The sequence below is a fragment of the Gopherus evgoodei genome, chromosome 3 (genome assembly GCF_007399415.2).
Source record: "Gopherus evgoodei ecotype Sinaloan lineage chromosome 3, rGopEvg1_v1.p, whole genome shotgun sequence".
Lineage (NCBI taxonomy): Eukaryota > Metazoa > Chordata > Testudines > Testudinidae > Gopherus > Gopherus evgoodei.
In genome coordinates this window covers 141,968,806-141,981,811 of record NC_044324.1, presented here as the reverse complement: position 1 = coordinate 141,981,811, position 13,006 = coordinate 141,968,806, and the positions used below count along the sequence as shown (strand labels likewise).

General features: G+C 40.2%; 1 protein-coding gene across 3 annotated transcripts in view; it reads right to left on the bottom strand.

The window, feature by feature from the left end:
• The window catches only part of ABCB10 (ATP binding cassette subfamily B member 10), a 41,197-nt gene that overhangs the window by 15,839 nt on the left and 12,352 nt on the right, over positions 1–13,006 (bottom strand). For all 3 annotated transcript variants that reach the window (XM_030556874.1, XM_030556872.1, XM_030556873.1), the window contains 4 exons: positions 7,782–7,982; positions 7,082–7,284; positions 3,891–4,025; positions 186–332 (listed from right to left, as the gene is read on the bottom strand). In XM_030556874.1, the coding sequence (XP_030412734.1) occupies positions 186–332; positions 3,891–4,025; positions 7,082–7,284; positions 7,782–7,982 (686 nt within the window). The remainder of the gene's footprint in view (positions 1–185; positions 333–3,890; positions 4,026–7,081; positions 7,285–7,781; positions 7,983–13,006) is intronic.

Here is a 13,006-nt window from a genome sequence, read left to right as displayed (position 1 = left end):
ACTGGAAAAACTAATTCTTCTCATACCTTTATAGGAATCCAATTTAAAGTAAATTGGGGGGGGGGGTGTCTCTCACTCTCTCTCTCTCTAAAACTTAGAAAGCCCCCTTGCGTGTATTAAAAGAATCACTGATTTCCAGGACTTGATCATATTCTGTGGATTCTTCGCTACCATAATATACTTACTGCACCAAAGAAGCCTGCCTGAGCTAATGCCTCTCTTTTAGCTAATTGCAGCACGTAATCAACTTTGCTTGTATACTTCTCCATTTCGGTCATCTCCTGTCCAAAAGCTCGAACAGTTCTTATGTTTCCAATACGTTCTTCAGCTAACTATATTAAAGCAAAAACAAACAAACAAACACATACAAATACTCATGGTAGGCTCACATTCTGGAATGCCTGAAAGTAAAATCAGTACAACTATCCTAGTCTCTCAATACCACTGAAAATTTTGCCCACCCCTCACTTCTGTTTTTTAATTATATTAAGCTGGAAACAATAACTATGTCAAGGTAGTTTGAAAAAAGAGTTACAAAACAGGTTTAGCTTGAGTGTTAGTGTGAGAGGATTGTGCCAAGTGATTAGAAAAAGGAGCTCTAAACATCTTAATTTAGAGAAAACAAGCCACCCAAGAAAGGAGTGAACATTAAAGAGGATTATTTATCATTATTTGTAATTGTGACAAGAATGAGGAGGTTAGAAATTAAAAGGACCTGTCATAAGGGTAAAAAGTCTACAAGCAGCATGGAGATTACTTAAAAATATACCATTTAATAGATGTTCAGAATAAATGTATACCCCAAATTTAAAAAAAGACAGCAGGAGGACCAAAAGAATGCCACCATGGCGAAACCACAGCATAAGGGAGGCCATTAGGGGTAAAAAGACATCCTTTAAAATTTGGAAGTCAAATCCTAATGAGGAAAATAAGGAGCACAAACTCCGGCAAGTAAAAGTATAAGGCAGAACAAAGAAGAATTTGAGAAGCAACTTGCTAAAGGTAAAAACAAATAAAAAAAAAATAAAAAAATTTACTATTAGTTTTTGGAAGTGTATCAGAAGCAGAAACTCTTCTAAAAAGGCAGCGGAGCCACTATATGACAAAGCTGTTAAAAGAGCACTCCAGGAAGACAACCTTGACAGAAAAGCTAAATGAATTCTTTGCATCAGTTTTTGCTGCAGAGGAAGGGAAGGGGGGAGAAGAGAACTCCACATCAGTACTATTCTTTTTGGACAACAAACCTGAAGTACTGTCCCAAATTGACGTTTCAACTGTAATATCAATTTTTCAAAAAGGCTCCAGAGGTGATCCTGGCAATTATAGGCCAATGAACCTTCAGTACCAGTCAAATTGGTAGAAACTGTACTAACGAACAGAACCAGATACACGGATAAACACAGTTTGTTGGCGAAGAGTCAACATGGCTCTTCTAGAGGGAAGTCATGCCTCACCAATCTATTAAGAATTCTTTGAGGCTGTCAACAAGGACGTGGAAAAGGGTGATCCAGTAGATATAATGTACCTGGATTTTCAGAAAGCCTTTGACAAGGTCCCTCTCCACAGGCTCATAAGGAAACTAAGTAGCCATGGAATAAGAGAGAAGGTCCTCTCATAGATCAGTAAATGATTAAAGGATAAGAAACAAAGTATAGGAATAAATGGTCAGTTTTCACAATGGGAAGAGGTGAACAATGGGGTCCCCAATGATCCATACTGGGACCTGTGCTGTTCAATATATTCATTAATGAACGGAGAAGGGGTGAATAGTTAAGCAGCAAAGTTTGCAGACAACACAAAATTACTCAAGATAATTAAGTTCAAAGCAGACTGCAATGAATTATAAAGGAATCTCACAAAACTGAGGACTGATCATCAAAATGGAAGATGAAATTCAACATTGATAAGTGCAATGCAATGTGGACTAGAAAAAATAATTCCACAAACACAAAAAATGATGGAGTCTAAATTAGCTATTACCACACAAGAAAGATCTTTAGTCACCATGGATATTTCTCTGAAAACTTCCACTCAATGTCCAGTTCTGGTTGCCCCATCTGAAAACGGATATAGTGGAACTGGAAAAGGTTCAGAGAAGGACAAGAAAGATGATCACGGGTATGGAATGGCTTTCATACACGGAAAGACTAAGAAGATTAGGACTTCATCTTCATCTTAGAAAAGAGGACAAAGGGGGTTATGACAGAGGTCTATAAAATCACAAATGGTGTGGAAATAAATTAATAGAGAAGTGACATTTACCCTTTCACATAATACAAGAAACAGGGCTCACTCAATTAAATTAACAGGCAACAGATTTAATACAAACAAGAGGAATCTCTTTTTCCATACGATGCACAACCAACCTGTGGAACTCATTGCCATGGAATGTTTTGATGACCAAAAGTATAACTGGATTCAAAAAAGAAATGGATAAGTTTATGGAGGATAGGTCGATCAATGGCCGTTAGCCAAGATGGTCAGGAATGCAACCCCATGCTTGGGGTAACCCTACACCTCTGACTACCAGAAGCAAAAGACAGGCATGGATCACTCCATAATCACCCTGTTCTGTACGCTCCCCCTGCAACTATGGTATGGGCCACTGCTGGAGACAGGAAATTGGGCAAGATGGACCATGGTCTGACCCAGTATTGCAGTTCTTATGTTCTTATGACTTGAAGAAAAAACAAAACAGATACTCTGATATATACTATATTAAATAGAAAAGGCTGAATTCGTTGCTTGCATAACACCATTCATTCCAATGGAGTTGCTTTTGGTATGAATTTAGCCCGACTAGTCTTAATTCCAATTAAGTGGGTAAATTTCACTTCAAATGAACAAATATGTTAGTTCTAGAAGTATCCAAATGCAATCAGACTGCTTACTAATGGACACCAACATGATCTTATGCCAGAACAATGCTACGGCATGAGAGGTAAGACAGGATTTGGGAGCAGCATATCTACAAGAACAAAAGCACTGGAAAACAGTACAATTTTACCTCCTTTTCAAAACATGAGGCGGCAAAGTACTCATTAGTTAGGAAATCTCCAACCTGTTTTCAAAGAGATCAGCTTCTTTTGGATGGGAGAGATGAACAAATGGCTAATTTTTCTTCTGCACAGGTCAATTTGCCAAGGACTCTATAACTATGACATTTCAGGGCTTACACAGATGAAGGCTGTGGATATTTCAGCTAGATCTTGTCCCCAGCATTTCTATTAAAGGAGATCACTACCATCTTCTCAGTAGTTTTATTTTACAATATATAAATATAAATGCCCCAGCACAGATAACAAAACCCCTTCCACAAAATGTCCCTTTAATAATGAGGTCCCTCCAACTTGCGTCTTAACCCTTCGCCAATTGTCTACGAGAAAAAGATTAACTTTGCAGCATGCCCTTAAGGTTAACAAATCTGGGCTCAGGTGGCTCCAAGGGGGAGCGTGGGGTCAGTTCCAAGACCAAGGCCACTCACAAAGAATGACTTGCTGACTGCTACCTCTTATATTAGGAAGCTCAGCTGGAGCAACTCTTGTAATCTCAAATGCAATACTATGGCCCAAGAAGAGACGTAATCCCACACACAGCCAGGTCCCAAACCTTATAAGATTTCATATGTCAACATTTCGCCCCTCATACTGAGAAAGCACCCAATTCCCTTAACTTTTCGTCAGCAGAATTCCTAAATCTTGTATGATCTTAGGTACTCCATGCTACAATGTAGATAAAGCTTTTTTAAAAAAATGAATGTTAGTACTGAGATACAGGTCTGACTCAGGGCAATGAAAGGTATTCTTATCCTCAGCACCTCGGCAACTCTACAATATTTATTTAACTTAATTTTAGCTAACATGATCTCTCAAGTTTCTTAACAAGATTACCTGTGTTGCTTCTGCAAGGGAATCCTGGGTCATTCTAGTAAGTTTTCGCAGATATCTTCCATAAATTACAGCTATGAAAGCCAGAGGGGGCACAACACTCAGAACAAATGCGGCAAGTTTTGGAGAAACAAAAAACTAGAAGAAGTAAGTGTCCGGGGGTTAATATTTTGGCATACAAATAAAGAAGTCTTGCTAAAATACACTAGTACATAGACTTAATGCAGTGTGGTTGCTTTCAACAGACGTTTGTAAAATTAGCGTGATCACAAATTCTTCCCTTTGTCTTCTACTTCTGACAGACAAAATGCCCATTCCTCTATTGCATTTGGGGAATGTTAGCTACTGGTCGGAACAAGAGACTGCACATCAAGAGGTCTGGAGTCAAATTTTGACTCTGCCACTTCTTTGCTGTATGGGCTTGGCCAAGTCACTTAACCTGTCTGTAAAATGACAATGCTATTTAGCTCCCTTTCGAATGTGCTAAAAAGCCTAATTTTTTAATATTTGTAAAAGGTTTCATATTTTTTAACAGAAGGTGTTAGAGAAATGCAAAGTATCATCATCAACAATGAAATACTGAAGAGAAAGTTTGGTGTAAGGGCATGTAGACAACAGATATATTGCATAGTATTTTAGTGGGGTTGAGGAATGGAAAAGATCACCAATATTCTTTACCATCTAGCAGTACCAGCAAAGGTAATTCCTATTTACTTTTCTTGTGTGTCAGAAGAATGGATTTAGTTAATTATACTATAAGGTCATCACCCACAATTAACAAGCAGCAGCAAAGCATCTATGCAAAAGTAGTCGAATACTATAAGAAGGCTTTTTTTTTTAAAAGTATTAATTTTATTATTGCATGTTATTTAATTTGGTTGTTTTCCTTCTAGTGTTCTGGATAAAAATTTTGCAGATACATTTAAAAAATGATCCTACAAATGTATTGCTAATATGATAGACTGTAAGGCACTTTTACAATAGCCTTTCCACCCCAGGTAATTTTTTTTTTCCTGTTAACCTAGCAGGACCATACCATGCCGGCAATTTTTAAACAGAACTCCTCATGGAAATTAATGAGAAGTTATTCTTAGACAATCTATATTGTGGGATAAGGGCAAGACCATAACATTTACTTTAACAGAGGACTGAAAGTCATATCTTATCAGAGACAAAATTTTAAGAGTTAAATAATGCTTTACATTTTTAGAGAGTAGAAATTCTTGCCAACTTTTGCTGGCACTGCCGAACTAGAAAGCCTTTCTTTTTATTAAGTGACTTTTTCCTGTCTGTCTTTCCTCAGACACCAGAAAACCACCATGCTTATTTAAAAGGATTGCCACCAAGTTACCAATTCTCTGAGATAAGGTAGCGTAACAAAGTTCAGTCTAGATAAACAACAGGGGGAGGAGAGGGGTCAGTTTTTTATGTACTAAAAATAAGGTAACTGACCCACCACCAGAAAGTGTTTTGCTTGCTGTGCATCAGTAACACTGAAACCCTTTATTGATATTCTACCCACGCAAGCCATTGCCTCAGTCTATTAGCCACTGCAAAATTCTTATCAGTAATTTGATATTTAAGGCTGACCCTGCTCAATGAGGCTTTGGCCCAACGCACATGACTTCACCCAGTTTTAGATCAGGCCCCATGTGCCCTCTCCTGCTCCTATTAAAGTCAATGACAAAACTTCCATTTACAATTTCAGTGAATGCAGGTGCATGCCACTTGACAGCTATATTCTGGGTGATATATGAATGGGGAAACCTAAGAAATGTGGCATACGGTTCATTTTTGATCCTTCAAAAAAAAAGAAAAGGACAGAACACAATGAGAGTTCCTCCCTCATCTCTCTTATCATGGCTTGTCATAGAAGTGAGTATCCACTTTGTAGCACACTCGTAACTGGCTGCAGGCACAGATTATTACAATGGAGTACATAGAATCATAGAACTGGAAGGGACCTTGAGAGGTCATCTAGTCCAGTCCCCAGCCCTCATGGCAGGACTAGCTATCTCAGTGGTCCCCATCGTGGTGCCCATGGGTGCCATGGCACCCGCCGGGGCATTTATGTGCGCCTGCCTAGTGCCCAGCAGGGCAGAGAAGCCGCTCTCTCGTGCCTGCCAGGGGCAGAGAACTCCAGGGCTGCAAGTTGCGGGTGCCAGTGTTCTCTGTGCCTGGTAGGTGCAGGGCTGCGGCTTCTCTCAGTTTCTCCAGGGCTGCAGGCTGCGGGCGCATTTCTCTGTCCCCAGCAGGGGCAGGGCTGCAGCTTCTCTCCAGCTTCAAAGCCGGAGAGAAGCCGCAGCCCTGCCTCTGCCTGGGACAGAGAACTCTGGGGCTGCAAGGGCCGGTGTTCTCAGTCCCCAGTAGGTGCGGCGCTGCGGCTTAAGCCGGAGAGGAGCCAGGGCCCCGCGCCTGCTGGGGAAAGAGTACTCCGGAGCTGCAGGCGCCGGTGTTCTCTGTCCCTAGCAGGCGCAGGGCTGCAGCTTAAGCTGGAGAGAAGCCGTGGCCCTGCACCTGCCAGAGACAGAGAACTCTGGGGCTGCAGGCTTCATTCTATGTTAAAGTAAGAATAATAAATATATTTGGATCAGCAATTCAACAATCTTTTACTTTTTTTTAAATAAATAAGATGAAAACTGTTTATGATATTTATTTTTTAAAAACTCAACTTTTCTTACAGGTAGATAAAAAAGAGCAAATTCACATGATAAGGTGAAAGAGTAATTGCCAAATAATTTAATTAATACTTTTTCCATGTAAACTTACCCTTTTTATCTTATAGATTCATATATTATGTAATATTAAATATGATGTTTTTCATATTATTTAATGTACAAATACAAAATAAGCCTTGAAAAATTGTTGGCGCCCGCCACACTCTTCTGAAAACATGAATGTGCTACTGGCCACAAAAAGGTTGGAGACCACTGGTCCAGATCATTTTGAATTTTAATCCGATCCTCCAAAGCTCTTGCAACCCCTCCCAGCTTGGTATCATCCGCAAACTTTATAAGTGTAAAGGGGATTGTAGATATTAAGATAACAGGGGAATAAATCTGCCTCTACAAAGCACAACAGCTTTTATAGCAGACTACAGAACCTTCACACACACAGCCATTACTGGATAGCAAATTATATAGCCTTGAACCTGCTGTGAGTAGCAAGGGAGAGGCAGAAGATGACAGACATACCATCATTCCAACCCCAATTGATGCCTGAGCTCCTGCTCTTAGTCCATCAGAAAGGTTTTCGGTCACGGAACGGCCCAACAGCGTTGTGTCTGAAGACAAGCGGTTAATCAGTTCTCCTGTGCTGGTTTTGTCAAAAAAACCAACTTCTTGCTTCAGAATAGAAGAGAACATAGTTGCTCTCAGTCGTTTCACAATTCTTTGTCCTATAAGGAGCAAAAAGGACGACTATTTCCAGCAAAGCATGACATACCAAAACTTTACATACAGAAATAGCCACACACACACACACACACACACACACACACACACACACACACACACACACACACACACACACACACACACACACACACACACACACACACACACACACACACACACACACACACACACACACACACACACACACACCAGTTACTGACTTCATACAAGGCTCTGCAACACAGAAGTCATGCTACAATGTTATAAAATGCTAGAATCGATACAAAATGAGTTTTAAGATCTCTCTCAACATCAAATAAAAATGATTAACAACTCTCTTGGAAAGGATAAAACACACGCATCCTATGTGATAAAGTACACTGACGGTTATGTCAGAGAAGATCTCAGCTAGCTTCAGGGACTTCTTTCAGACCATTATACAATACATTATTTCTATGGCAAAAAGGGAGACAGTCTCCTGACCCCATTTTATTTTTACCTGCAGTCTGCATGAGGTAGACACGAATAGCATTAGCAGCAGCACCACACATAAAAATTCCACTTAGCAAGGCACAGAAGTTGGTCAGGCTGTCGGTGACATCTCCAATGGGATTTGTATAAATTACATCGATAACTTTTCCCAGGAAGAAAGGGGCTGACATGGTGATGACACTGGAAACTGTCAGAAAGCCAACAGCAGCTGGAAACAAAACAAAAAAGTCACTCAGTTTGTGTAAACTTTAATAGTACCTATAAACTGTCCTTTACTTGCTATTAATACTTGAGTTCTCCAGAACTGTATTATCAGGGCTCTATTTTGGCTCTTAATCTTGAATAGAATGCTGTAAAATCAATTTTACACTGCTAATTAAATGCACCAGCCTCAACAAAATTGTATGCAGGAAGGTGTGGCAGAGCCTATTTCAAAAAAGTGTCTCTCACAAACAGATGCTTTGGAAGGGGGGGAAAAAAAGCATCTTGACTAATACAGAAGATTCCTGATGTATTTTCAACAGGCAGAATAACATACAGCTCCCTCTTGCAGACAAAGCTTGTGTGTCTTGGTGGTTTAGTCAAACAGAATCCATAACCCAGAACGTAGTAGAACAAAAAGGTATACGCATTCTTGAAAGAACACTCAGTGAGTGGAAAAATGATCTTGTCAGAGCAGCATCTGCAGCCATCTATTACTACATCAGCCGCCTTTTATAAAACTCTGGTGGTTATGTGCTGCTTTCTTTCTCACAAGCACCGAAGAGAATTCGTCTGGGCTCGAACTTTCCCCTCCAATTGGATGGCACCTTATTTTGCAAGGGAAATTATGGCAGGTACAGGAAGCAACAAAAGCCACAATGGCTCCTTTTTTTGAATCTTGAAAGGTCTGTACTGCCCAACATGGAAGAACTGGAATGTTTAGGAGACAGAGAGTGTTTCTCACTTTGAGGTGAGGTCTTCACTGCCTTGGGCCCTCTCTATGCTATGGAAGTTCTAGACAAGTTTTTCACTAACCCCAACCCTATTTTAGCAAGCCCAGTGGCTGCTGACACCTTTTTCAGCATAATGCAGATTAGACTTGCTACCAGCTAGGTTAAACAACAGTGGTGGAAATAGTCAGCAGCCAGTGGCCTAATTATGCTAGGGGTTCCAGTGTTATTTTTTCAAAAAAGCTTTTGTAGAGTAGACAAGGAACTGAAATGCAGGTCTACAAACTTTTCAAAGCACTCTCCTCTATCCAGCAGTATAATCTGTCTTGCTTGGGTTCAGCTTCAATCAGCTATTCCTCATTAATCGTTGGTGCAGGTTTTGTTCTAATTCTTTACTAGTATCAAAGTAAACTAACAAAGTAAATATTACCAGCATAGTAAACTGCTGATTACTGAACTATTCCATTTATTTAAATACTAGATACAATGTGTTAAACAATACATCTAAACATTGTCTGGAAGGTGAAAAACCAAGTAATCCATGTTACAGTAACTCCTCAAGTAAAGCTGTCCCGGTTAATGTTGTTTCGTTGCTGATCAATTAGGGAACATGCTCATTTAAAGTTGTGTAATGCTCCCTTCTAACATCCTTTGGCAGCCGCCTGCTTTGTCTACTGCTTGCAAGAAGAGCAGCCCGTTACAGCTAGCGGGTAGGGATCTGGAACCAGGTTGGACCAGCAGCCCGCCTATCAGCTGCTCCATCACCTCCCCGCTCCCCTAAGTTCCCTGTGCAGCAGCTGCCCAGCAGGCTAGCAGTTGCAGCTGTCCCTCCCCCCATTGCCATGTGCTGCTCCTGCCCTCTGCCTTGGAGCTGCTCCCTGAGACTCCTGCTTGCTGTGCAGGGGGGAGGGAAGGAAGAGGGGAGCTAATGTCAGGGTGTCCCTCTCGCCCCTGCTCCTGCACTCTGCCTTCCATAGAGCAGGGGGACACACCAGGGCTCAGGACAGAAGGAGTTTGCAGATGTTGCAGTCTCAGCAAGCTGATCTAATCAACAAGGCAGTGTACTTAAAGGGGTAATGTGCATACTATTCCTACTGCCTTGTAGCATGAGAGAGTTAACCCTTAGAAGGCTCAGCCAATTGCTAGTTCATCATTTAGCAGTAAGGGAAATATCCCACCCTCTGACTCCTCCACCTCAACCAAATTTCACAATCATCATCACTGTGTACCAGTATTAAATTGTTTGTTTAAAATGTGTGTGAAACGTGTGCGTGTGCGTGTCTTTTGTTTGGTAAACAAAATGTCCCTGGAACCTAACCCCCTCATTTACATTAATTCTTATGAGGAAATTGGATTCACTTAACGCATTTTTCAGGAACATAACTACAACGTTAAGTGAGGAGTTACTGTATTACTAATCCTTTTTGCCTTCATAAATATGTTGAGAAGCTAGCAAAGAGACATCTTCAGACATTTGTCCAACATCAGTAGCCTCGATCCTAGAGTCGGGTTTCAGGCCAGAATCTGGAACAGTATTAGTATTGATGGCTGCTCTTTTTCTTTCCATGGAAAAAAGGAAAAGATCTATACTCATACTCTGACTTCCCCACAGCAGTCAGTACAGTCAATCACAGATACTGTAATCCTGTCTCAGAGAAGAGGTAGGGGTCCAAAAAGCACACTATGAAACTGATTGAGTTCTTCCTCACAGGACATATCCAGAGGGTAGCAGTTGTGTCATTGGTTCCTTTACCTGCGCGTACTACAGGGATCTACACAATAGCATCTGCTAGTAGAAGTAGTGAAACTTTATGGGCTCAGATGCCAACAATATGCAAATGACTCCATGCTGTTGTTCAGCCTATAACACCAGACATTCACGTGCTCCAAAGTCTGGCAAAGAGATCAGAACATGACATGATATAAACAAAATATATGAAGGGTTACGAGTAAATTAGGCATTTATAGTATGTCATTTTAGTAGTAAGAGGTGTTAATAATAGGTATAGAATTTATTTCAAACAGGTATGTTTTTTAAATGTCAATTATGTTCCCTTAATTAAGATATAAGCTAGTCTATCTCAACAATGAAAATGCAGTGAGTTTCCAAATACCAGCATTGGGACTGAAATAAGAAACCTTCAAGAGTACAGTATCATATGAAGTACTACTTTACCTCTATTTTATTTTAACCATTAAATGTTTCAAATGGGTATAATGCAAATATGAACTTGAATAAAAACACACATAATTCACATAAATCTGTTATCCACTATCTCCCCAACTTATTCAAACCTATTGGTGTGACAAAAGCATCTCCCCGGAGAAAGCTGAGTATATTAATTTTTAAACAATCAGCTAATTGCAAGTAAGATCAATGACTTAGGCAATGCACTTTTCCATTACCACAATTTTCTTTTTAAAGGATCACTACCACCTTAAATCACACTGCTGATTGAATTACTTTTAAAAACTTTATACCTTTGTTAGTAATACCAACAAAACATTGTAGCAAAAAAAAACCAACACCATGCTAAAAAAAAAAAAAAAAAAAAAAAAAAAAAAAAAAAGAGTTGTTTTTAAGCTAATCTGGTTTATTTGATAGCACTTTCTATATAGGTGAACTGTTTCACCTTTGTAATTATATAAACAGGGGAAACTGATTGGTTGGATTGTACTCACAGCAATAGGGGAGAAAGATATTTTAAAAGAGAACGTGATTTTAAAATGACAAATCATGCCACCAGTGAATTTAGGTTAAGGTGCAGTCATATTGACCAACATTTTCAAATTAATTTCAGGGAGATTTGGAGTGAGGCGGGTCCTGAACACAGTGGGTACGATGCAGAATGGGAAGGGAAGTGACCCCATCCAGAAATCACAAACTACTGAACAAACATATACTAGATTAATTTTTTAACAAGATCAATGATACAGAGTGTAAGTCTGAAAAATTAACATGGATAAATTGGTAATAATACTGTTCCTTAACTTTAAGGTTTTTTTTCCAAAAAATTATGTTTTTATAGGGTTTGAAATTTGCTATACAAAGGTATGAAAACAACCACTTACTGCAATTTTATGCAGCTTTTTAGAAGAATGAAAAAGTGTAATTTGCCACAACTGAAGTGTAAATAAGATAATTATTAGCACGAACCAGGAGGTGGTGATAGCAATATTTTTTATGGTCACTTACGAATAGGGTCCTACCAAATTCACAAATTTGGTCAATTTTACAGTCATTTTAAAAGTAACAAATTTAATTATTTCAGCTATTTAAATCTGAAATTTCAGTGTTGTAATTGTAGGGGTCCTGATCCATAAAGGAGTCAGGGGAAGAGGAGAGGAGTCGCAAGGTTATTGTAGGGGGAGGGGAGCTGTGATACTGCTGCCCTTACTTCTGCACTGCTGCTGGCGGTGGCACTGCCTTCAGAGCTGGCAGGTAAGTGCAGCGGCTACTGGCCAGGAGCCCAGCTCTGAAGGCAGAGATGCCAACAGCAGCAGTGCAGAAGTAAGGATGGCATGGTATGATATTGCCACCCTTACTTCTGTACAGCTGCCTGCAGAGCTGGGCCCTCAGTCAGCAGCCGACAGTCTCCAGCCACCCAGCTCTAAAGGCAGCAGTGCAGAAATAAGGGTGACATGGTACGGTATTGCCCTTACTTCAGCGCTGCTGACAGCAGGGTGCTGTCTTCAAAGCTGGGCGCCAGGCTAACAGCCGTCGCTCTCCGGCCGCCCAGTTCTGAAGGCAGCGCAGAAGTAAGTGTGGCAATACTACGACTGCCCTAAAATAACCTTTTGACCTCCCTGCAACTCCCTTTTGTGTCAGGACCCCCAATTTGAGAAATGCTGGTTTCCCCCATGAAATCTGTATAGTACAGAGTAAAAGCACACAAAAAAACAGATTACATGGTCTGTGACGCATTTTTCATGGCCATGAATTTGGTAGGGCCCTACTTATGAAGAAGTGATTATGGTGAATGAGCACACAATTCCAAAACATTACTCACTTGCAGAAGAGCCTGGTGGGGAAACACTTGTCTTTTACTCTGAGCAAGTAAGCACTGAGTATTTATAGGAAAGAGACACTCTATCAATGGAAAGCAAAAACAGGATACCTCTAGTTTTGCACGCAGGTCAGGAATGGAACTACAAGTAATTAGAGTGTAGGACTGGACAAAGCACAGCAGACAAACGAAATGGGAAAAGTCCAGGAGGAAAAGCAGAAGAAACTAAAGTAAAAGACAAATGAGAGTGACCTAGAACGCAATGTAAGGTCAAGCATAATATCAGTTTAATT